The 22,167-nt window shown below is 53.0% G+C and overlaps 1 protein-coding gene across 1 annotated transcript in view; it reads left to right on the top strand.

Annotated features, from left to right (window-relative positions):
• FOXK1 (forkhead box K1) overlaps positions 1-22,167 on the top strand; it is a 90,635-nt gene that overhangs the window by 61,592 nt on the left and 6,876 nt on the right. The window contains exons 3-8 of the mRNA XM_032259590.1: positions 11,754-11,910; positions 12,501-12,647; positions 14,451-14,644; positions 19,185-19,351; positions 19,439-19,723; positions 21,165-21,389. Coding sequence (XP_032115481.1) covers positions 11,754-11,910; positions 12,501-12,647; positions 14,451-14,644; positions 19,185-19,351; positions 19,439-19,723; positions 21,165-21,389 — 1,175 coding nt within the window. The remainder of the gene's footprint in view (positions 1-11,753; positions 11,911-12,500; positions 12,648-14,450; positions 14,645-19,184; positions 19,352-19,438; positions 19,724-21,164; positions 21,390-22,167) is intronic.

Below are 22,167 nucleotides of genomic sequence, written 5' to 3' on the forward strand. Positions count from 1 at the left end.
GAGTAGGAGAGTCTGTCATTGCAAGAGAAGTTCAGGGACAGAGCTGCTGTGGAAAGGCTGTGGAAAAGCTGCTGGGCTCAGGCCGGGCATGGTCACATGTGTGACTCTGCGTGGTCGCTTCAGCCCCCAACCCCTGGGCCTGGTTCCCATCTGTGGAGCCAGTGCTGTGATGTTACAACCCTCTGGGATGATGATGATGATGATGGTGATAATGGTGAATCCTAAGTGACTGAAACCCTGTGCTGAGCAGTGCACATGCAGTATATTTTTTTAGTCCATACAGCTTTATGGGAGAATGTTCTGGAAGTAGATAGCAGTGATGGTTATACAACTTTGTGAATATACTAAAAGTCACTTTAAAGGGTGAATTGGCTGGGCGAGGTGGCTCACACCTGTAATCCCAGCACTGTGGGAGGCCAAGGCAGGTGGATCACTTGAGGCCAGGAGTTCGAGACCAGCCTGGGCAACATGTCGAAACCCCATCTCTACTAAAAATACAAAAATTGCCCAGGCATGTTTGCCCACACCTGTAGTCCCAGCTACTTGGGAGGCTGAGGCGGGAGAATGGCTTGAACCCAAGAGGCAGAGGTTGCAGTGAGCTGAGATTACAAGACTGCACTCCAACCTGGGTGACAGAGTTGAGACTCCATCTCAAAATAAATAAATACATAAGAAATAAGTGGTGAATTGTACGTTATTAGAATTGTGTCTGAAGAACGCAACTGAACACCACCTATGTCCTTGAGTCTTTACCTAGTACCACGTTAAAGGCACTTTAGAAACGGTGGCCAGGACCAGCTCATGTGCTGCTTGCTGGGAGCTCACACCAGAAGAGGCTGGTCCTGGCCAGGTATGGGGGCTCATGCCTGTAATCCCAGCACCTTGGGAGGCCAAGGCGGGTGGATCATGAGGTCAGGAGATTGAGACCATCCTGGCCAACATGGAGAAACCCTGTCTCTACTAAAAATACAAAAATTAGCCAAGCTCCATGGTGGGCACCTGTGGTCCCAGCTACTCAGGAGACTGAGGCAGGAGAATCACTTGAACCCGGGAGGTGGAGGTTGCAGTGAGCTGAGATTGCACCACTGCACTCCAGCCTGAAAAAAAAGCATGCCTTTTTTCCAAGAAAAAAAAAAAAAAAAAAAAAAGTCGGGTCCTGCTGCTTTTGGGGTGGGCAGCAAAGGCCTCAGGGTCCAGAGAGAAGCAAGCCAGGCAGTGACCCCGGGGCTCCTGCCGCAGGGCTAGGTCCGAGCCCCCGCCTTAGCCTGGCAGTGGGTTCTTACTCAGCAGATTGTAATCTAGCTTTTTAAGAAAGAAAAATGTTTTGGTTTGCTCCAGGAGGGGGCTTAAAAAACAAAAATATTTCCCAGCATTAATCCAAATTTGCATATTAAAGTCACTTTTGTATTACAAGAAAGGTAGTGGTTTGCAAAGGAGTTGATAAAAGATACCGGTCTTAAAAATTAGGGCGGGGAAAGTATTGTATTTTTATTTTATCTTCGATTCAGGGGGTATATGTGCATGTTTGTGACATGGAGATATTACATCCTGGTGGCGATTGGGCTTCTAGGGTGCCTGTTACCCAAATAGTGAACCTCACACCCCGGAGGTCACCTTTCATCCCTCGCCCCTTCCCGCCTCCCTGCTTCGGAGTCCCAGCGTCTGTTTCGACTTCGTGTTCCTGGGCACCCACCTGTTCAGCCCCCACTTGTAAGTGAGAGCAGGCGGTGTGCAGTTTTGTTTCTGAGTTAGTTCATTTGGGACAAGGGCCTCCAGCTCCATCGTGTTGCTTCCCTGGCGGAGATTTCGTTCTTTTTTATAGCTGGGAGTAGATACTTTGTACTGAATACCTGAAGCTCTTGCGGCCGCAGCTCCGAGAAGCTGGGTGGGCCGCCTGTGACCGCGAGTTCCCATGGTGGGGGGGAAGTGTGCAGCTCCTGGGTCCTGTACCTGCCCTGCTCTTGCTGTGGGAGCGGGGAAGGTGGCGGACCCCCGTTCCCCTCCCTCCACCCAGTCTTGTTCTTTGAAGCTGCCCTGTGCAAAGGATTCTTGTTAGGGGAGTTCCGTGCGGAGAAAGTAGTAAGTTAGGGACTGACTGTCTGGCTCTTTGGCCTACCATTGTTACAATAAAAGCCTCTCTGTTTACATCCGTTTATCTTAGCACCATGGAATTCAATTGAGTGTTTAGAAACCTCAGAGGCCCTTGAGGTTTTGCTTGCCAAGATACTTTTCAGTTTGAGTTTCTGCCGTAGGGTGGAGCCGGCGTGTTTACAAACACTCCCTGCCCTTCCCTGCCACCTCCCCACTCTCCTCCCGCTGGCTGCCTAAGAGATCGGGGCGGTGCTGGCCTCCACACCCCGTGCGGGGCTTCCTGCCCGGCTGGCCCCTACCGGGTGCCGCCCCGCCCCCTCGATGCCTGCCTTCCTAATTTGGTGTGCGTTCGCCTCGCCGGTCCCCATTGGCCGTGGAGTGGCTGCCTAGGGTGTAGGTCGGCTCGCCCAGAGCCCCTCGTTCCCAGGAGTCAGGAGTGACTTGGGAGGGAGCGGCTATTCCCTGTGGGATCCTCCCTGATCAGCTGCCCCTGCCCCCCACCACCCTTCCTCTTTCTTTCCCACTCCTCCTACTTTGCTCTTGAAGGCCTTCACTCCCTTTCCCAGGGTGGGTGGGTGTGGGTGTGTGGTTTTGTGTGTGTGTTTTTTTTCTGGTTCATTTTTTTTCTGCCCTGAAGTACTCCACCCAGAAAATGAATGAACTCTCTTTGAAATAAATTCTGCTATCTTTAGAAGCATTTTGACCTTTCTTTCCTTTCTGCAAAGAAGTGTTTTTACAGGCCAACGCCGTGGCTCACGCCGGTAATCCCAGCACTTTGGGAGGCAGAGGCGGGCGGATCACCTGAGGTCAGGAGTTCGAGACCAGCCTCGTCAACATGGTGAAACCCCGTCTCTACTAAAAATATAAAAATTAGCTGGGCATGTAATCTCAGCTACTCGGGAGGCTGAGGCAGGAGAAGTGCTTGAACCTGGGAGGTGGAGGTTGCAGTGTGAGATCACGGCACTCCAGACTGAGCAGAGCGAGACCCCATCTCAAAAAAAAAAAAAAAAAAGGTGTTTTTAGGAAGGAATTAAAGTATTTAATCAAATAATTAAAATAGTTAATAATTTTCTAGGTTCCACCAAACAGAAAAAAGTGTTCCTTAGAGGTAGAGATTTAAGAAAACTGCTGAAATTCAGTGAGAGAAAGAGCATTGCACAGAGAGTGACTGTTTTTGCTCATGAGGGCCAGACTTCAGGAGCTGTTTCTCTCAGAAGGCCTTTCCTGATTTCTCCAATGTGGAGGTCAAAAATGAAAGTAACTCGTACAATTCGGTGAAGGTCAGCAGTACATAAATATACAGTAAAAATTCAGCAACTGACTTCAAAATCTTTCCCTTTTACTCATGACCTTTAAACACAGTTCTAACTTATTGCTAGATAACATTCAGTCCTAATTCGGTTTATGTTGTTTCGTAATGTTAGAGGTCTTTTGAGCTTGGAGGTTATTGGGTCTACATTAGAAATACTCTCCTTTTTCTGACAAACTTTGGTTCCTTCCTGCAGAGTGATTCATCTGTTTCAAAGTTTCTGGTAAGCTGGATTCCCAGCACTTTGGGAGGCTGAGGCAGGACTGCTTGAGGCCAGAAGTTCCAGACAAGCCTGGGCAACATAGTGAGACCCCCATCTCTACAAAAAAAAAATTTCAATCTGCCAAGTGCAGTAGCTCACGCCTGTAGACCCAGCTACTTGAGAGGCTGGAGGCAGGACGATCGCTTGAGCCCAGCAGTTGGAGGCTGCAGTGAGTTATGATCTCACCACTGCACTCCAGCCTAGGCAACAGAGCAAGACCCCGTCTCAAAAAATAATCATAATTAAAAACACAAGTTTGCGGCTGCAGCCTTCCCTGTGTTTCAGCACAGCTGCAGGACTGTGGTGCGAATGTGTGAGTCACCTCCAGCAGAGATTCCGCCTGACTGATCAGCCATGCTGGCCATGAGAGTCCCTCTTCCCTCCATCTCCCTGTCCCTGTCCTTGTCCTAGGCCTTGCCACCCCTCCCCACCCCACCACACCCTACCACACCCTCTTACGCCTTTTCCAATCTGAGAACTCTGGGGAAGTAACTACTGCTCCCTCCACACGGGAAGGTTGGGATTTTTCTGTGTGTTCCTTTTATTTTTCCCTCCTGCCCAGGTCCCTTCGAGGGGTGGCTTTGGCTCTGAAGTGCTGGGAGCTCGGAATGAAGCTTGGTAGGGAAGTCCTTGTATTTGTTCCAATCTGGTAAATGGATGGCCCCACCCCCGGCTTTCCTGTAATCTCTGGGAGGGCCCTTCTAGGTGTAGCGCCCAATTTCTCAGACCTCTGGTGACACGAGGCTTGTGTGGAGTAGGCCTGTCACACGGCTTCTGCACAGGCAGGCGACACACAGGGACAGTCCTTCCCAGGTTCCCCACGAGAGCCTCAGGGGAAGCAGGAGGTGTCTGCAGGCATGGAGCTGACCCCGGCGCCTGCAGAGCTTCGGGCCGCCTCTCCGCTCAAGCACCCACTCAGGTCCATGTCTCGCCCAAGAGCAGCTCCTGTTCAGGCCAGCGTGCTGGTTACTCTTCACTGGGGCAAAATGCACTTCGGAAACAATTTAATTTTTTAAATTATTATTATCATTTTTGAGACAGAGTCTCACTCTGTCGCCCAGGCTGGATTACAGTGGCGAGATCTCGGCTCACTGCAACCTCCGCCTCCTGGGTTCAAGCGATTCTTCTGCCTCAGCCTCCCAAGTAGCTGGGATTACAGGTGCATGCCACCATGCCCAGTTAACTTTTGTATTTTAGTAGAGATGGGGTTTCACCATGTTGGCCAGACTGGTCTTAATCTTTTGACCTCCCAAAGTACTGGGATTACAGGCATGACCCACCGTGCCTAGCCTAAATTATTATTATTATGATTATTATTTTCAGACGGAGTCTCTGTCGCCCAGGCTGGAGTGCAGTGGCGTGATCTCAGCTCACTGCAACCTCTGCCTCCCGGGTACAAGCTGGGATTATAAGCATGAGCCACCACGCCCAGACCCTACATTATTATTTTTAATGGCAGTTCCAATTGTGGTTTTGGGATTTGTTTTTGTTTTCGTGTTTTGACAGGGTCTCACTCTATTGCCCAGGCTGGAGTGCAGTGACACAGTCACAGCTTGCTGCAACCTCGACCTCCCGGGCTCAAGCGATCCTCCCGCTTCAGCCTCCTGTGTGTCTAAGACTACAGGCACACACCGCCACACCCAGCTCATTTTTTATTTTTGTTGAGATGGTGTCTTGCTTTGTTGCCCAGGCTGGTCTTGAACTCCTAGCCTCAAGCAGTCTTCCCAACTTGACCTCCCAAAGTGCCAGGATTACAAGGCCTGGGTCTGGTTTGTTGTTGTTGTTGTTGTTGTTGTTGTTTGTTTTGAGGCAGGGTTTTGTCTGACACCCAGGCTGGAGTGCAGTGGCAGCGTCAGGGATCACTGCAGCCTTGACCTCCTGCGCTCAAGCGATCCTCCCACCTCAGCTGTGACTATAGGAGTGGTCCACTAGTTAATTTTTAAAAATAGCTTTCCAGAGTTTTACAGTGTCGGATTTATCTTAAAGGAACAGAAACATTTGTTAACGATTGTTCTAAGAAACTTGCCTCTGGAAATTTTCTTTCCTTTTTTTTTTTCCAGATTACGAAGAGACTATATCTATCTATACGCATCGTACAAAATCCAAACATTTCAGAAAATGAAAATCCCCATGTGACACTCCCCAGAGCTAATCCCTTCTCACTCCTGTGTCCCCGAGTCATCATTGCACATGACTGTCTTGGTTTTTCAGTTTTAGGTCTTGTACAACAGCTTCTTATATGGAAATTGAGGATTTAGCTTCCCCACTGCATCCCGTAATTACATCATCATGTTTGGTTTACCCAGCATTAGCGTTTTCTGTATTAGAACTGTGGAGTGATTATAATGCTTAGCCATTTCCTTCCTGTACTATTGGCTTATTTCCACCACACTCTCCCCCTCTTGGAGTTAATATAATGGCCTCTTCTCCATTTACTGTGAAGGCCTTCCTCTCTGACCACAGGATCATCTTCTCCACCATCCTGGGAGTCCCCTCAGGAGGTGGTGGTGGAGAGAGGGCTATTTCCTGATTCCCATGGTCTTCCTCTTTCCTGATTTGTTCCTTTGTTTTACTAGAGTACATCCTCCAGTCGCTTCCTGGGAAAGGACACGGAGAGAGACTTTTCATTTATTTACTCATTTAAGAGACAAGGTCTCACTTGGTGGCCCAGGCTGTTACTTTTGGGCTCAAGCAATCCTCCTGCCTCAGCCTCACGAGTAGCAGAGACAACAGGTGTGCACCACCATGCCTGGCTAATTTTTGTATTTTTTGGTAGAGATGGGATCTCCTTATGTTGCTCAGGCTGGTCTTGAACTCCTGTGCTCAGAGATCTTCCTGCCTCAGCCTCCCAAAGCGCTGGGATTACAAGTGTAAGCCACCACGCCTGGACCCCCAGATCCCGTCCCCACTTCTGGGACTGCCTGTGCCTGACGGGCCTCTGAGCCGACGTCACTCCTCTCCTTTCCTTTCCCTCTCTAGTTTCTGGGAGATTTTCTCCAGTCTCTCCTTCCACCCTTTCTTGGATTTTTATTTCTCCTTTTTTGAGTTTTTTTTTATTATAAGAGAGTGTTCTTGCTCTGCGTGGTGTTCTTACTGTCTCACTGAGACGGCGTCATTACCTCCCTAGGGATGGGAACTGCGCTTCATCTCTGCCCGGACTCCCGGCGGCTTCCCCTGGGTCCCTCCTCCCTTGTTCTGTCTTGCACCATGTCCTGCCTGGTAGAAACTTCCTCAAACCACAGATGTGCCGCGGCCAGCTGTTCTATTTAACAGTGAGGTCCTAAAAGCCCTCTTAGAGCAGCTGGTGTTGGAGCAGAGGCTGGGGCAGGGACCCCAAGCATCCTCGTCTCCAGGGAGGTTCCCCCAGGAGGCTACAGGCATTGCCTCGGGACACAAAGGACAACTCAGACCCGGGAAGCCTCCTGGACCCTCCATTGCCCACAAGGCTCTGTCCCAGCCCCTTCCTACAGCCCCTCCAGGTGGGTCCCATCTGCATCTCTCTGGCTTCAGGAGGGATCAGGCCCCCACTGCCCTCTCTGGGCCTGGGGGAAGCAACATCCCTTCCCAACCCAAGGCCTCTCAGGGTGGCCTTCTCCGCCTCAGTGAAGAGCCACAGACATTGAGGGCGATCTGGAAGGACCACTGCCCTGTGCCCCGGGGAAGGCTTGTCTTGGGCTCTGGAGGCGGAACCCAGCTGGCGGCTCCAGAGTTGACTGTAGGTCTGTCGTTGGATTTGCCTTTTTCCGTGTGAGTTCTCATCGTAACACGACCCTGCTACCCGTGTGTCCCGCAGGCCGTCCATTCCTCTCCAGTGTCCCTGCACGAGCGTGTCCTGGGTGGTCCCGGAGGCACCTTCTAGGCCCGGCTCCTGGGTGTGGTGGAGGCTGGCTGTCCCAGGCCCATGCGGGGTTGTCCCTGCAAGCACACAGCTCCGGAAGTGCCCCACTCAGGATCCTCCAGCTCTCTTGCCTGAAGCAGAAATGTGACTTGGAAATTGTCCTCTATAGAAGGGAGGGGAAATCCAGGCCTAGGGGTGAGCTGCTTGCTGTGCTTCAGTCCCACTCTCAGTCTCCAGTCGAGGGCACAGGCATTTGATCCCTAACACATCTGTGGGCCGCCGCTGTCCAGCCTCTGCTGCCCACACCGGCAGCTGGGGAGTGGGAACGGGGGCTGGCCGAGGCCTGGGGTACTTCCCCCAGAAGGAGCGATTTCTTCTTTCCTGCAGTTGAGCTGGGGGTCCCTGTCAGGGAGCAGTGGGGTCCTCTCAGCTTCCTGCTCTCTGTCATTCCTGCAGGAGGACACGTGTGGGTGTGTATGCCGCCATTTTCAGCTAAGGGTCAGAGAATGTTTTCGTGGACTCCCGGCATCAGACACGGGATTCTTTTTTTTTTTTTTCTTGCTCTGTCACCAGGCCGGAGTACAGTGGCACAATCTCAGCTCACTGCAACCTCTGTCTCCTGAGTTCAAGCAATTCTCCTGCCTCAGCTTCCCAAGTAGCTGGAACTACAGGCTCCCACCACCACGCCCAGCTAGTTTTTTGTATTTTTAGTAGAGACAGGGTTTCACCATGTTGGCCAGGATGGTCTTGATATCCTGACCCACCCGCCTCGGCCTCCCAAAGTGCTGGGATTACAGGCATGAGCCACCGCGCCTGGCCGGGATGTCTCGATTAGATTTTCAGATGGCTCCAAGGCCCCTCTCTGTTCAGTCCCCAAGGCCAGGACCCTGGCTGTGGAGCTGGGTGTCCCATGCCACCACATCCAGACATCCTCAGAGCACTTTACAGGCCTGCGCAGCTGTGGCTCCAGTGGCCTCTGCTCCCCACTTCCCTCAGCTGCAGGCCTGGTATGGGGCCTTGGCATTGGGGACCTGGTACCAGGCACAGCCCCATGGCCGAGGCCAGCCTGCAGAGGACAGCTGAATGGGACTTATTGAGAGACGGGCTGCTCCAAGGGCTGGAGGAGCCATGTGAACAAACACACGTGGTCCCTCAGCCCAGGTGGCTGGAGAACTTCAGAAACTGTGGTGTCATACCTTTCCCAGCTGGGTGACACCAGGATCTGGCAGCCCAGGCCAGGTTCAGTGCTGGGGCAGGGGGTGGAGAGGCCACCCTCCTCTCTCCCTGTGTTTTGAGCCAGGCTTTGCCAACCTTTATTATTTTCACTTGAAATTCTTCTTTTGGGAATGACAACCTTTCCGGTGGGTTTTACTGCCTGAGGTTTAGAAATAATTTTGGTGTTTTTGAGCCAAGGTCTCAGTCTGTTGCCCAGGCTGGAGTGCAGTGATCATAGCTCACTGCAGCCTCGATCTCCTAGGCTCAAGCCATCTTCCTGCCTCAGCCTCCTGAATAGCCAGAACAATAGGTGTGCACTACCACGCCGGGCTAATTTTAAAAATTTTTAAACATTATTTATTTTTAGAGACAGGATCTTGCTGTGTCACCCAGGCTGGAGTGCAGTGGCACCAGTATAGCTCACTGCAGCCTCAAACTCCTGGGCTCAAGTCATCCTCCTGCCTCAGCCTCCTGAGTAGCTTGGGACTACAGGTGCATGCCACCACACTTGGCTAATTTTTTTAATAGTTTGTAGAGATGGAGTCGTCACTATGTTGCCCAGGCTAGGTTTGAACATCTGGGCTCAAGTGATCCTCCCACCTCAGCCTCCCAAATTGCTGGGCTTACAGGTATGAGCCTTCGAGCCCAGCAGACATGAATTTTCTATGATCTTTTGCAAAATCATTGCTGGGAACAGGAGCGGGTCCCTGCTGCACGTGCTGGGCCATCACCGTTTGTCATGGAGCGGGCGGGGGTTCCCCTTGCTGGTCTTTAGGAAGGATGGAGGAGCCCACCTGCTACCTCATGGGCCTCAGACAAGATTTTCTGAGGTGAGCGGCCGTTCCCCAGCCTGTGGCCGGAGATCAGGGTGTATCTGAGTGACAGCTTGGTCCAGTGGTCCCTAGCAAGGCCTGAATCTCAGTTCTTCCCACTGAGTCCCAGGGGACGTCCAGTGGCTTTGGGTCTGGGGCCGGGTACACAGGTGCGATGCTGGCCATGTCATCTGCAGCTCCCCCAGCCATGAGGCCATCCTGCCTTGACAGGGAGGTGTTCGGTTCCCAGAAGCCTTTGACAAAGCTGATTTTGGGGGCTGTGTGCTGTTATCAGTCAAAACCTTTCTCTCCCCTTCTCGCCTTTTTTTTTTCTTTTTTGAGACAAAGTCTCGCTCTGTCGCCCAGGCTAGAGTGCAATGGCATGATCTCAGCTCACTGCAACCTCCACCTCCCACGTTCAAGTGATTCTCCTGCTTCAGCCTCCTGAGTAGCTGGGACTACAGACATGAGCCACCATGCCTGGCTAATTTTTGTCTTTTTAGTAGAGACGGAATTTCACCATGTTGGCCAGGATGGTCTCGATCTGTTGACCTCATGATCCACCTGCCTCGGCCTCCCAAAGTGCTGGGATTATAGGCATGAGCCACCGCGCCCGGCCTCACCTGACTTTTAATCTTGAGTTTTGTATTTTGGGTTCAGAATTAAATTCAGAAAAAAAATTTCCCTTTGACTGTTTCCTACCTCAATCAAGCCATTTGTGGGTGTGTTCATTTAAGTTTCGACACATGCAGAACTTAACCTGTGTGTGCTGTATTTGAGGAGTCTGTTGGATAAAAGAGCAGGAATTCCAGATCAGAGTCCTTAACGTTCTGTGTGACTGACGCTGAGTCATCCCTGAAAAAGCCCCAGACCTGAACTGATCATTGATGTCAGTTGCCAGGTTTTTCTCAGCCATAGGGCTTTTTTCATTCATCCTCCTGCTCCATCCAAGAAATGTTTCTCAAGCCCCCTTCAGTGCAGGCGGGGCCCCTACCTAGTAAGAGAGACAAATTGCAAACTCGCATCACCGTCCTGGGCCTGGGGGCTGCCCTAGGAGCGGGGGCAGGAGGGCAGCATGGAGGAGGTGGCCTCGGAGCCTAAGTTTGGAGATCTGAGAGAGTCTTGTGCGTGGACGGTTGGGGAAGTACGTTCCAGGCAGAGGAAGCAGCAGCAAGGTGGGAGGAGGAGAGTGGACCTTCTGGAGGGTTCTGGGTGGCCTGCTGTGGGGCAGGGCAGCAGGGAGCATCCTGCTCACTATGGGGGCTCTAAGTCGGTTGAGGCGGGGATGTCAGCATCACAGGTGGGCAGAGCCTTTCCTGGGACAGGGCCAGGTGGGTGCCCATGTGCTCAGAACAGTGGGAGCTCTTTCTCTCGGAGAGTTCTGCACCCATTCTTCATGTCCTCATTGACTTTCTCTGAATACCTGTAATAGAAATAATTTTCAGAAGCAAAACATCGCCATGGTTTGCTCACCAAATTGTGCCTGAGCGAGTTAGGGAATCAGGCCAGGGCGCACTCCTCAGCCACCAGACGCAGCCTCCGTCCACGGCCCTGGCCCCACCTGCAGCCAGGGGTGTCGGTTACTCCCGACAGTCAGTGATTGCTCCAGCCTGGGAGGGAGAGGGGACGAGGGCTGGGGTGTCTCAGTGGCTCGGGGGAAACCACAGGGGCCAGCTCTTCCTGAGAGCAGTGCCTCCAGGAGAGCCATCTGCCACAGGGCCCTCATCCTGCAGGGTGATGGCACCTCCAGGGCCCCTTTCTAGCATCTGCCTCTGACCCCAATGGGTTGTCCCGGGCCCAAGCCTTTTCCCATGGCGCCACCTTGTGGACACCTGCACACAGGCGATTAGCCTGCACAGACGACCTGCCCCAGGTGCACGTCCTGTAGCTGCGTGAGGGCAGCTGAGGAGGGGCCTCCACGGAGCTTCCTGACCAGGTCCTGCCTTGGGCCCTGCACAATGCTAGGAGGGGGGCCCATGGCACTCTCAGCCCCTGAGCAGAAGTCACCGCTGGGAGGAAACATGTCTGCCATTTCCAGCATCTTGTCCCTGACGCTGTGTGACCTTGGACTTTTCTGAGGGCGGGGCAGTGTGAGGGCACTTATGATTGGAAAGTGCAGGTTTCTCCCCCACAGCCCCACCCTCCCGGTAGGTCCTGAAAGTCCTGTGCCCCTCAGGGACCCCCTTTTCAGAGCCATGAGCTTACAGTGTCCTTCTCTCTTCTCAGTGTCCCCAACTCCTGCCCAGCTAGCCCACGAGGTGCTGGCTCCTCCAGTTACCGCTTTGTGCAGAACGTGACCTCGGACCTGCAGCTGGCAGCAGAGTTTGCAGCGAAGGCTGCATCGGAGCAGCAGGCAGACACGTCTGGAGGAGACAGCCCCAAGGTCAGAGCCCCCCCGGCGCCATGATGCACATGGTGACCAGGATTGGGCTGTAGTGACGCGGCACAGGTGGCAGTGTGCTCGAGGCAGTCTTGACCCACGAGGAATGCAGCCGAAGTTGGTGGTAGAGCCATTGGCCCTTTCTCCTTTTCGTGCCCAAATTGTCCTTGTTGGCCATTTGCTGGTGACGGGTGGCACTGACACCAGGGCCCCTCCCGCTCCGCTCCTTGTTCATCTGCCACTGCAGCCCAGCGTCAGAGCCTTCACACAGCCCTTGAGAAGGATGGCGCCCTTCTCCTTATAACTCTGTCTTAGTTCATTTCTGTCCAACAGCTGTTTTAAGATCCATTTGTGGAAGAGGTGAGAAATTTCAGAATTAAATTATGATAAAAACAGAAGTTTTCCTTCCCACAAGGCAAAAACGGCTGTTCCTAGTTTAATGTGAGCCCCTTAATGGGATCGTTGGAGGGCACTGGGATTGTCGAGATGAGTATGTCCTCGGGGGAAGGTTCCTCTCTGTCAGCAGTGGCGGGCGGGTGGTGTGGACCTGGGGACCTTGCTGGAGCTCACCTGTGAGCCGCATCTCTCCGCAGGATGAGTCCAAGCCACCGTTCTCCTACGCGCAGCTGATCGTGCAGGCCATCTCCTCTGCCCAGGACCGGCAGCTGACCCTGAGCGGCATCTACGCCCACATCACCAAGCATTACCCCTACTACCGAACAGCCGACAAAGGCTGGCAGGTGAGGCAGGCCCTGGGCCCGGAGCGCCTCCAAACTCCCCTAGAACACAAAACTAACAGGCACGTCGCTTCCCTGAAAATAGACAGAAAAGAGGGCAGTAAGGGGACTCCTGCCTGGAACCCCAGCACTTTGAGAGGCCGACACAGGAGGAGGATCAAGACCAGCCTGGCAACATAGCGAGAACCTCTTTTCTACTCAAGATTAGCTGGATGTGCTGGTGCACGCCTGTGGTCCCAGCTACTCAGAGGCTGAGGTGGGAGGATCACTTGAGCCCGGGAGGTGGAGGCTGCAGTGAGCTGTGATCGCTCCGCTGCACTCCAGCCTGGGAGACAGAACAAGACCCTATATCTAAAAAGAAAAAAAAAATTAAGTAATAAAAGAGGGATATTTTCCCAGACTGAGAAGATGGGGACATACCTTGTTAGATTTTGTGCTTGCTGTGCCTTACAGTCCCATACTAAGTTGGAAATGCACCATATACTGTTAATAAAGCGGCCCACATGTCTGAATTGTGGATGGGATTATAAGAGCTTCGTTCACACCAGCCATGACTGACACATGTTGCATTTGCCTGTATTTTCTCCAAAGTCAGTATAGCCCATCCACTAGTTTTGGTTTTTTTGTTTTTTAATTTTTGTTTTGTTTTGTTTTTTGACAGGATCTCGTTCTGTTGCCTGGCTGAAGAGCAGTGATGCCATCTCTGCTCACTGTAACCTTCCCCTCCCAGGTTCAGGCCATCCTCCTGCCTCAGCCTCCTGAGTAGCTAGGATTACAGGTGCCCACCACCATGCCCAGCTATTTTTTGCACTTTATTTAATAGAGATGGGGTTTCGCCATGTTGGCCAGGCTGGTCTTGAACTCCTAACCTCCGGCGATCCACCTGCCTCAGCCTCTCAAAGTGCTGGGATTACAGGCCTGAGCCATCTTGCCCAGTCAAGACCCAGTGTTTTGTTTTGTTTTTGTCCCAGACGTGCTCCTAGACCAGGATCAATCTTTTTCACTTTTTCTGTAAAGAATGGTAATGACAGCCAGGCACAGTAGCTCACGCCTATAATTCCAGCACTTTGGGAGGCCAAGGTGGGAGGATGGCTTAAGCCCAAAAGTATGAGACCCCATCTCAACTAAAAATACAAAAAAATCAACCAGACATAGTGGCCCATACCCGTAGTCCCAACTACTCAAAAGGCTGAGGCAGGAGAATCCCTTGAACCCAGGAGGTGGAGTTTGCAGTGAGCCAAGATCATGACACTGCACTCCAGCCTGGGCAACAGAGCGAGACTCCTTCTTAAAAAAGCAGAATGGGCCGGGCGCGGTGGCTCAAGCCTGTAATCCCAGCACTTTGGGAGGCCGAGGCGGGTGGATCACGAGGTCAAGAGATCGAGACCATCCTGGTCAACATGGTGAAACCCCGTCTCTACTAAAACTACAAAAAATTAGCTGGGCATGGTGGCACGTGCCTGTAATCCCAGCTACTCAGGAGGCTGAGGCAGGAGAATTGCCTGAACCCAGGAGGCGGAGGTTGTGGTGAGCCGAGATCGCGCCATTGCACTCCAGCCTGGGTAACAAGAGCGAAACCCTGTCTCAAAAAATAAAAAAAAAGCAGACTGTAAAATGGTAATGATGCTGTGTCAGATTCTGATAGGCATGGCCTGCACCCCGCATCTGCTCCCGCACAGCACCAAGGGCTCTGCACAGCGGGATGGCCTCCCTTCACCCTGGTCCCACCTATGTTGCAGATTTGGGGCAGGTGGGACTCGATTTCTGACTTGCTGATGATGGGTGAATGTCTCTGCTTCCCTGCAGAATTCCATCCGACACAACCTCTCTTTGAACCGTTACTTTATTAAAGTCCCGCGTTCCCAGGAGGAGCCTGGGAAGGGGTCTTTTTGGCGTATAGACCCTGCCTCTGAAGCCAAGCTCGTGGAACAGGCATTCCGGAAACGGAGGCAGAGGGGCGTCTCCTGCTTCCGCACCCCCTTCGGGCCTCTGTCCTCAAGGTAAAGCTTTCTGTGTGGCTGTCCTAGAGCTATTAGGAAAGCTGGGCTGGGCTGGAGTTTAGGGATGCGTGGCACAGTCGGCCCTCCCCCCGCATCCGCGGCCTCCATAGCTGCAGGCTCAGTGTCTGGGCATGCAACTGATCACAGGTCAAAAATAGTCCCAAAAAAAGGCTAGTGCAGTAGCTCACACCTGTAATCCCAGCACTCTAGGAGGCCGAGGCTGGGTCACCTGAGGTCAGGAATTGACCAGCCTGGCCAACATGGTGAAACCTCATCTCTACTAAAAAAATACAAAGTTAGCCGGGCATGGTGGTGGGCACCTATAATTCCAGCTACTTGGGAAGCTGAGGCAGGAGAATCGCTTGAACCCAGGAGGCAGAGGTTGCAGTGAGCTGAGATTGCACTGTTGCACTCCAGCCTGGGTGATATGAGCAAAACTTTGACTGAAAAAAAAATTTTTCAAAAAAAAAGTAATACAAATGAAACAATACACATTACAGTAGCCATTTACATAGCATGTACATTGAGTTAGGAATTCTAAGTACCCTGGATATGATTTAAAGCTTACAGGAGAATGTACATAGGTTGTATGCAAATGCGACACCATATATATGAGGAACTTGGTTGAGCGTCTGCAGATTTGTTAGCTGCCATGCCCTCCCCTCAGATACTGAGGGGTGACTGCTCTTTTTGGCACTTAAAGACTCACCATTTTTTTGTTTTGTTTTTGTTTTGAGAGAACATCTCAAGACCAGGAATTCCTAAAATAGTTATGTTACTAAGTAAGCCACTGACTATTCTACTAATAATAACATATTAGTTCTTAGAAGCAGAAATATGGGCTGGTGCAGTGGCTCACACCTGTAACCTCAGCACTTTGGGGTGCCGAGGCGGGCAGATCACCAGGTCAGTTTGAGAGCAGCCTGGCCAACATGGTAAAACCCTGTCTCTACTAAAAGAAAAATTAGCCTCTACTAAAAAAATAGAAAAATTACAGGTATGGTGGCGGATGCCTGTAATCCCAGTCACTCAGGAGCCTGAGGCAAAGAATTGCTTGAACCCGGGATGAGAAGGTTACAGTGAGCTGAGATCGTACCACTGCACTCCAGCCTGGGCAACAGAGCAGGACTCCATCTAAAAAAAAAAGGAAGTGGAAATGTGTGTAGCAGTGGGAAAGTTCCTAAGGCCAGGAGTGAATGGCTTGCAGCTTGCGGTGCTTTTGGTGGCTCCGAGCTATCTGCTGCAGTGAGAGAGGACCCAGGGAGAGCCAATCTTTGAAGGGACAGACTCGGGGTATGACTTGGGGAGCCCACAGCTGCCTTTGCTTTTCACAGATGTTGGGGAACGTGGCTCTGCTGCAGATGGGGGGGGACAGACCCTCTCCCGGCCTGTGCCACCCGCCTGGTGGGTCAGGGCCACCCCTGCCCAGCTCTGTCCTGGCCAAGCCCAGTCTGGAGGAGCTTGGGTGGCTCTTCCCAAGGTTGCCCATCGGATGAGCCCATGCTAGTGTGGGGGACGAGATCTCCCAAGAGGCCCTCTCGGAAATCCTTCCCTGTGGAAGGACACATTAGCATCTCATGCTTCCCATTTCCAAATTCTACTTCCAACACGATTCCATGAAAGATTGAAATATCTGGCCGGGTGCGGTGGCTCACGCCTGTAATCCCAGCACTTTGGGAGGCCGAGGCAGGCAGATCACCTGTGGTAGGGAGTTTGAGACCAGCCTGGCCAACATGGAGAAACCTCTTCTCTACTAAAAATAGAAAAATTAGCCAGGCATGGTGGCGAATGCCTATAATCCCAGCTACTCGGGAGGCTGAGGCACAAGAATCACTTGAGCTCGGGAGGTGGAGGTTTCAGTGAGCTGAGATCACGCCACTGCACTCCAGCCTGGGTGACAAGAGTGAAACTCCGTGAAAGGAAATAAGGGAGGAAGGGAGGGAAGAAAAGAAGGGAAGGGAAAGGAGGGAAGGAAGGAGGGAAGAAAGGAGGGAAGGAGGAAGAAAGGAAGGAAGGGATTGAAATATCTGAAAATTAATTTCGGGCATAGGGTGTGGCAGGGTGGTTCTCAGGTGAACTGGGCCTATGGTTAAGGTAGGAATTCAAAAAAGCGTTTGAACATCATTTGGAAGATTTCAACAGAGCCCTGCTTTTCCAGAACACAGCATCGCCTAAAGAATGTGGAGAGAAGGCTGGGCACGGTGGCTCAAGCCTGTAATCCCAGCACTTTGGGAGGCCGAGGCGGGTGGATCACGAGGTCAAGAGATCGAGACCATCCTGGTCAACATGGTGAAACCCCGTCTCTACTAAAAATACAAAAAATTAGCTGGGCATGGTGGTGCATGCCTGTAATCCCAGCTACTCAGGAGGCTGAGGCAGGAGAATTGCCTGAACCCAGGAGGCGGAGGTTGCGGTGAGCTGAGATCGCGCCATTGCACTCCAGCCTGGGTAACATGAGTGAAACTCCGTCTCAAAAAAAAAAAAGAATGTGGAGAGAAATTTTGTTGCACCATTAGGTTACTAGGGCTGTTGAAACAAGCACCTGCACACTGGGCGGCTTACACAAATGATGACTGTCTCAGTCCTGGAGGGAGGCTGGAAGTCCAAGGTCAAGATGTCAGGAGGGCTGGGTCCCTCTGAGGCTGCAGGGAGTCTCCCCAGGCCTCCACCATGGCTGCCCACGGTCTCTGGTGCTCCTCGGCCTGTGGGCACATCACCCCGACCTCTGCTTCATCTTCAAGTGGCGCTGTGATCTGTGTGTGTCTGGGTGCAAACTTCCCCTTCGTATGAGGACACCAGTCATCGGATTCGGGTCCACTTGAATGACTGTGGCATTTTGACTTGATCACCTCTGTTAGACCCTGTCTCCAAATAAGGTCACATCCTGCAGTACTGGGGGTTAGGACTCAGTGTGTCTTCTCTGTGGGACAGGCAAACCCCTGACAGTTGCCAGTGTCATTTTTCACCTGTAGGGCAGTCTGTCAGCCAGGGGAAGTGGCTGGGACTCGCTTTGTGTGTCCAGCGCTGTCCGGGGAGCTGTGTGTGAGGAGGACTTGCAGGGAGGGTAGGGTCCCATCTTTAAGGTCACCCTTGGAGTTGTGGAAGCAGATGTGCTGATAGAATCTGCTTGGGTGATGGGAGGAAGGAGGCCCCTCCAGGCCAGGAGAATGGCACAGCCAGAGCTGGGTCTTCTGTAGAGGGAGGAGGCTGGCTTGACTTGCAGAGGCTGGATGGGTTTAAAGGGAGGCAGGTCATAGGGAAGGGGGTGATTGGGTAGAGGAAGGGGAGATTAGAGAGGGCCGTGATCGGTGTTTGGCCTCTTTGGTAAGAATGAGAGCCATGGCAGACTGGAGAACTGGGGAGCCGCCTTGGCCACACGGGTCTGGGACTGAATCAGCTAAGCACTGGAATCAGCAGGCAAGGCCTCCAGGCCCAGGATGAAGAGCAGACGGGGAGCCAAGTGGTCTGGAAGAGACCGCAGGGCAGCAGGGAGGGGAGTGACGGTGGGGGAGCACCCAGGCCTCTGCCCGAGGAGCCCAGGAAGGGCCCAGCACAGCCACCAGCAGTAGACACAGCATACACAAAGTGACCAAGGGTATTTGTAACACAGTGAAGACTCTGGCTGGACACAGTGGCTCATGCCTATAATCCCAGCACTTTGGGAAGCTGAAGCAGAAGGATCACTTTGAGGCCAGGAGTTCAAGACCAGCCTGGGCAACCTAGCAAGATGCCTGTCTCTACCAAAAAAAAAAAAAAAAAAAAAAAAGTTTCAAAAAAGACTGGTTCCTTACCCCCAGGCGCCTCTGGTGGGTTCCAGCTTCCTGCCTCTCTGGGTCTCTGCTGAAACCTCCTGCTTTGTGTGCGCAGCGGCGTGGGTGGGCTGTTGTCCTGCTGCACATGTGTGCTGGGTGGTTCCAGAGAAGAAAGCTGACTGCTTCCAGGCCTGGGTCTCAGCTGCGTCGCCGTCGCCCACACCAGCCCCTCGCGGGTGGCACCTGCCAGGAACGCTGTATTGTAGAACCCAGGTCTCTATCGTAGAACCCGGGTCTCTATTGTAGAACCCAGGTTGGTGGTGATGGGGAGTGGGCAGGGGGGCAGGATGGGGAGCAGGCGGTGATTTCGGGGGGCGGGGTGAGCGTGCGCGGACTGTTGGTTGTCGAGGAAACAGTTGTGCTTCCAAAGCTCATTTTACTCTCAGGTTAGCATTTTCATGGTGGAACGCATGTGCCTACCAAACAGAAGCTGATGTGTTTTGATACAGAAGGTCTGAGCCATTTTCATAGACAACTGGCTGGCCGTGGTGGAAGTGAACACTAATGGAGCCCCGTGCAGCCCCCCTCAAATGGAGTTTTAAACGCTGGGTTCAGGTTACAGGAAGTGGATCTCACTGCCTGAATGGTGGACGGAGATGAGCTCCAGAGGGCGTGGGTGGAGGACGGGGTGACACTGACGACACTGAGCTGCGTAATGTCTCGGAAACGTCCTCCCATCCCTTAGCACGGGCGGGCGCTGACTGCCAAGGTCCTTCCCTCTTCTCCAGGAGCGCTCCAGCTTCACCCACACACCCCGGGCTGATGTCCCCTCGCTCCAGCGGCCTGCAGACCCCAGAGTGCCTGTCTCGGGAGGGCTCCCCCATTCCACATGACCCTGACTTCGGGTCCAAGTTAGCTTCTGTCCCAGAGTACCGGTATTCCCAAAGCGCACCTGGTAAGGAGCGGGCGGCCCTCTTGCGGGGTGGGACGGGACTCTCAGGGCACAGGAGGGGTCACTGTCCACTCCGCACCCTCCGTGCAGGCTCCCCCGTCAGCGCCCAGCCAGTGATCATGGCCGTGCCACCCCGACCATCCAGCCTCGTGGCCAAGCCCGTGGCCTACATGCCCGCCTCCATCGTGACCTCCCAGCAGCCCGCGGGCCATGCCATCCACGTCGTGCAGCAGGCCCCCACCGTCACCATGGTCAGGGTGGTCACCACGTCTGCCAGTTCGGCCAACGGATACATCCTCACCAGCCAGGGCTCGGCAGGGAGCTCCCACGATGCAGCGGGCGCAGCTGTGCTGGACCTGGGCAGCGAGGCCAGAGGTAATGCGGCCGTGGCCGGCAGCCTTCACAGGACTCTCCGTGGTGGTCCCAGCCAGCAGGTCCTGAAGGCAGTGCCATCGGCATGGGCCTGGGGCTTGAGGAGGATGATTCTCCGCCTCTGCCTCTCGCTGCCATGTCCTTTTAAATCAGCATGAGCCAGGTGCGGTGGCTTACACCTGTAATCCCAGCACTTTGAGAGGCCAAAGCAGGTGGCTCACTTGAGGTCAGAAGTTCAAGATCAGCCTGGCCAACACAGTGAAACCCTGCTCTAATAAAAATACAAAAATTAGCTGGGCATGGTGGTGCGCTCCTGTAGTCCCAGCTGCTTGGGAGGCAGAGGCAGGAGAATCGCTTAAACCCTGGAGGCAGAGGTTGCAGTGAGCGAGATTGCGCCACTGCACTCCAGCCTGGGTGACAGAGCCAGACCCTATCTCACACACCAAAAAAAAGCATGACTGTCCACAGATGCATCCTTCCTTGTTGAATATGCCCTCGGATGCATGCAGCTGTGTCCTTGCCTTAAGGTAACATTGAATTAAGTTGTGCTGTGGCCTTGCATAAATTTGGAATTTAGTATTTTCTATGGGAGAAAGAATGAGCCTGGGAAGACTGTTCTTTTCTACTCCCTCATAAGGAGACTTTAAAAGTCATTTAGGGAAAAGATAGTTCTGAACTGCTAAAAGGAATCTGATCCCAGGGATTGACGGGTAGATACTGAACATGCAGCTGACCCCCACCCCACATAAGACCGTCTCTGGAACGCCTTCAGATGGGCAGCATCCTCTGACTTCACTCACCTCCCTTGACTTCATCTCGGTGGTGGTTTTTGTTTCAGTACTGCCATAATACTGAAGGAAGACCAAGGTACAGCTCTAATCAGATCATTTCATTCCCAGTAATACATTTGCTTTCTCAGACTGAATTTGGGTTGATTAAAGCTAAGTCTAGGCTGGGCGTGGTGGCTTATGCCTGTCATCCCAGCACTTTGGGAGGCCAAGGCAGGCAGATCACAAGGTCAGGAGTTCGAGACCAGCCTGGCCAACATGGTGAAACCCTGTCTCTACTAAAAATAAAAAAATTAGCCAGGTGTGGTGGTGCGCGCCTGTGATCCCAGCTACTCGGGAGGCTGAGGCAGGAGATTCGCTTGAACCCCGGAAGTGGCGTTACAATGAGCCAAGACTGTGCCATTGCACTCCAGTTGGGTGACAAGAGCGGCAAAACCCTGTCTCAAAAAAATAAGTAAATAAGTAAAATATTACTTTAAAACCCTAGCAGTTGTTTTCTTCCCAAACCTATTTCACCCATGAGATTTTCCTCTGGCGAACCCATTTTTCCCACTGCCGACCTCACTCCCCCTCTTGGCCAACCTGCTGCCCAGGCATCGAGGAAATCAATTGTCCTGTTAGCTGAGTGTGATGCTAACTTGGTTCCTGTCCTGCAGGCCTAGAGGAGAAACCCACCATTGCGTTTGCCACAATCCCGGCAGCCAGCGGAGTCATCCAGACAGTGGCCAGCCAGATGGCCCCGGGGGTCCCCGGACACACAGTCACCATCCTGCAGCCTGCCACACCCGTGACCCTCGGCCAGCACCACCTTCCAGTCCGGGCCGTCACTCAGAATGGAAAGCATGCAGTTCCCACAAACAGCTTAGCCGGCAACGCTTACGGTGAGGCCCCGCCCCGTTCTCTGCGCCACCTCCCAAGCTCTGTGGCTCCTGGTAGTCAGTGCAGCATGAGAACGTTTCTCCAGTATTGCCCGATCCTCCTCACAGTTCAGTTTATTGAGTACCTGCTGTACTCCAGGCACTGGGACAGCACTAAGAAAAGAGGGTGGAAGGGGCCAGGCTCTGTGGCTCACACTTTTCAGCCCAGCACTTTGGGAGCCTGCGGCAGGCAGATCGCTTGAGTCCAGTTCAAGACCAGCCTAGGCAATATAGCAAAACCCCTTCTCTACATAAGACTCCAAAACTTGGCCAGGTGTGGTGTCGCACACTTGTGGTCCCAGCTGCTCAGGAGAATGAGGCTGTAGTGAGCTATAATTTTTCCACTACATGCCAGCCTGGGTGATAGAGTGATACTCTATGCCTTTTTAAAAAAAAAAAAAAAAAAAGGAAAGAAGGTGGAGGGAAAGCCCAGATCTGCCCATTGTCTGGAGTTCACACTCCATGGGGTGAGGCAGGAGGTCAGAAAAGGAAGGAGGAGAGCTGGGGTGCAGGAACCCAGGGGCACCAGGGCACCAGGTGGGGTGCAGGAAGCCAGGGTGCTGGGTGGGGTGTCAGTGGGATAGCTCAGGGCGATGCATCTGTGTAAAGGAGTGGGGCAACCCATTGATGTCCCCCAGGATCCAGACACAGCAATGAGAGGGACTTCCACCTAGCAGGCTGGGGCCAGCAAGGACATGACAGACCTGGTGGGGAGGGGACAGCAGGGTGCACTCAGCTCCTC

The sequence above is a fragment of the Sapajus apella genome, unplaced genomic scaffold (assembly GCF_009761245.1).
Source record: "Sapajus apella isolate SASKATOON/1434 unplaced genomic scaffold, GSC_monkey_1.0 scaffold110, whole genome shotgun sequence".
Taxonomy (NCBI): Eukaryota; Metazoa; Chordata; class Mammalia; order Primates; family Cebidae; genus Sapajus; species Sapajus apella.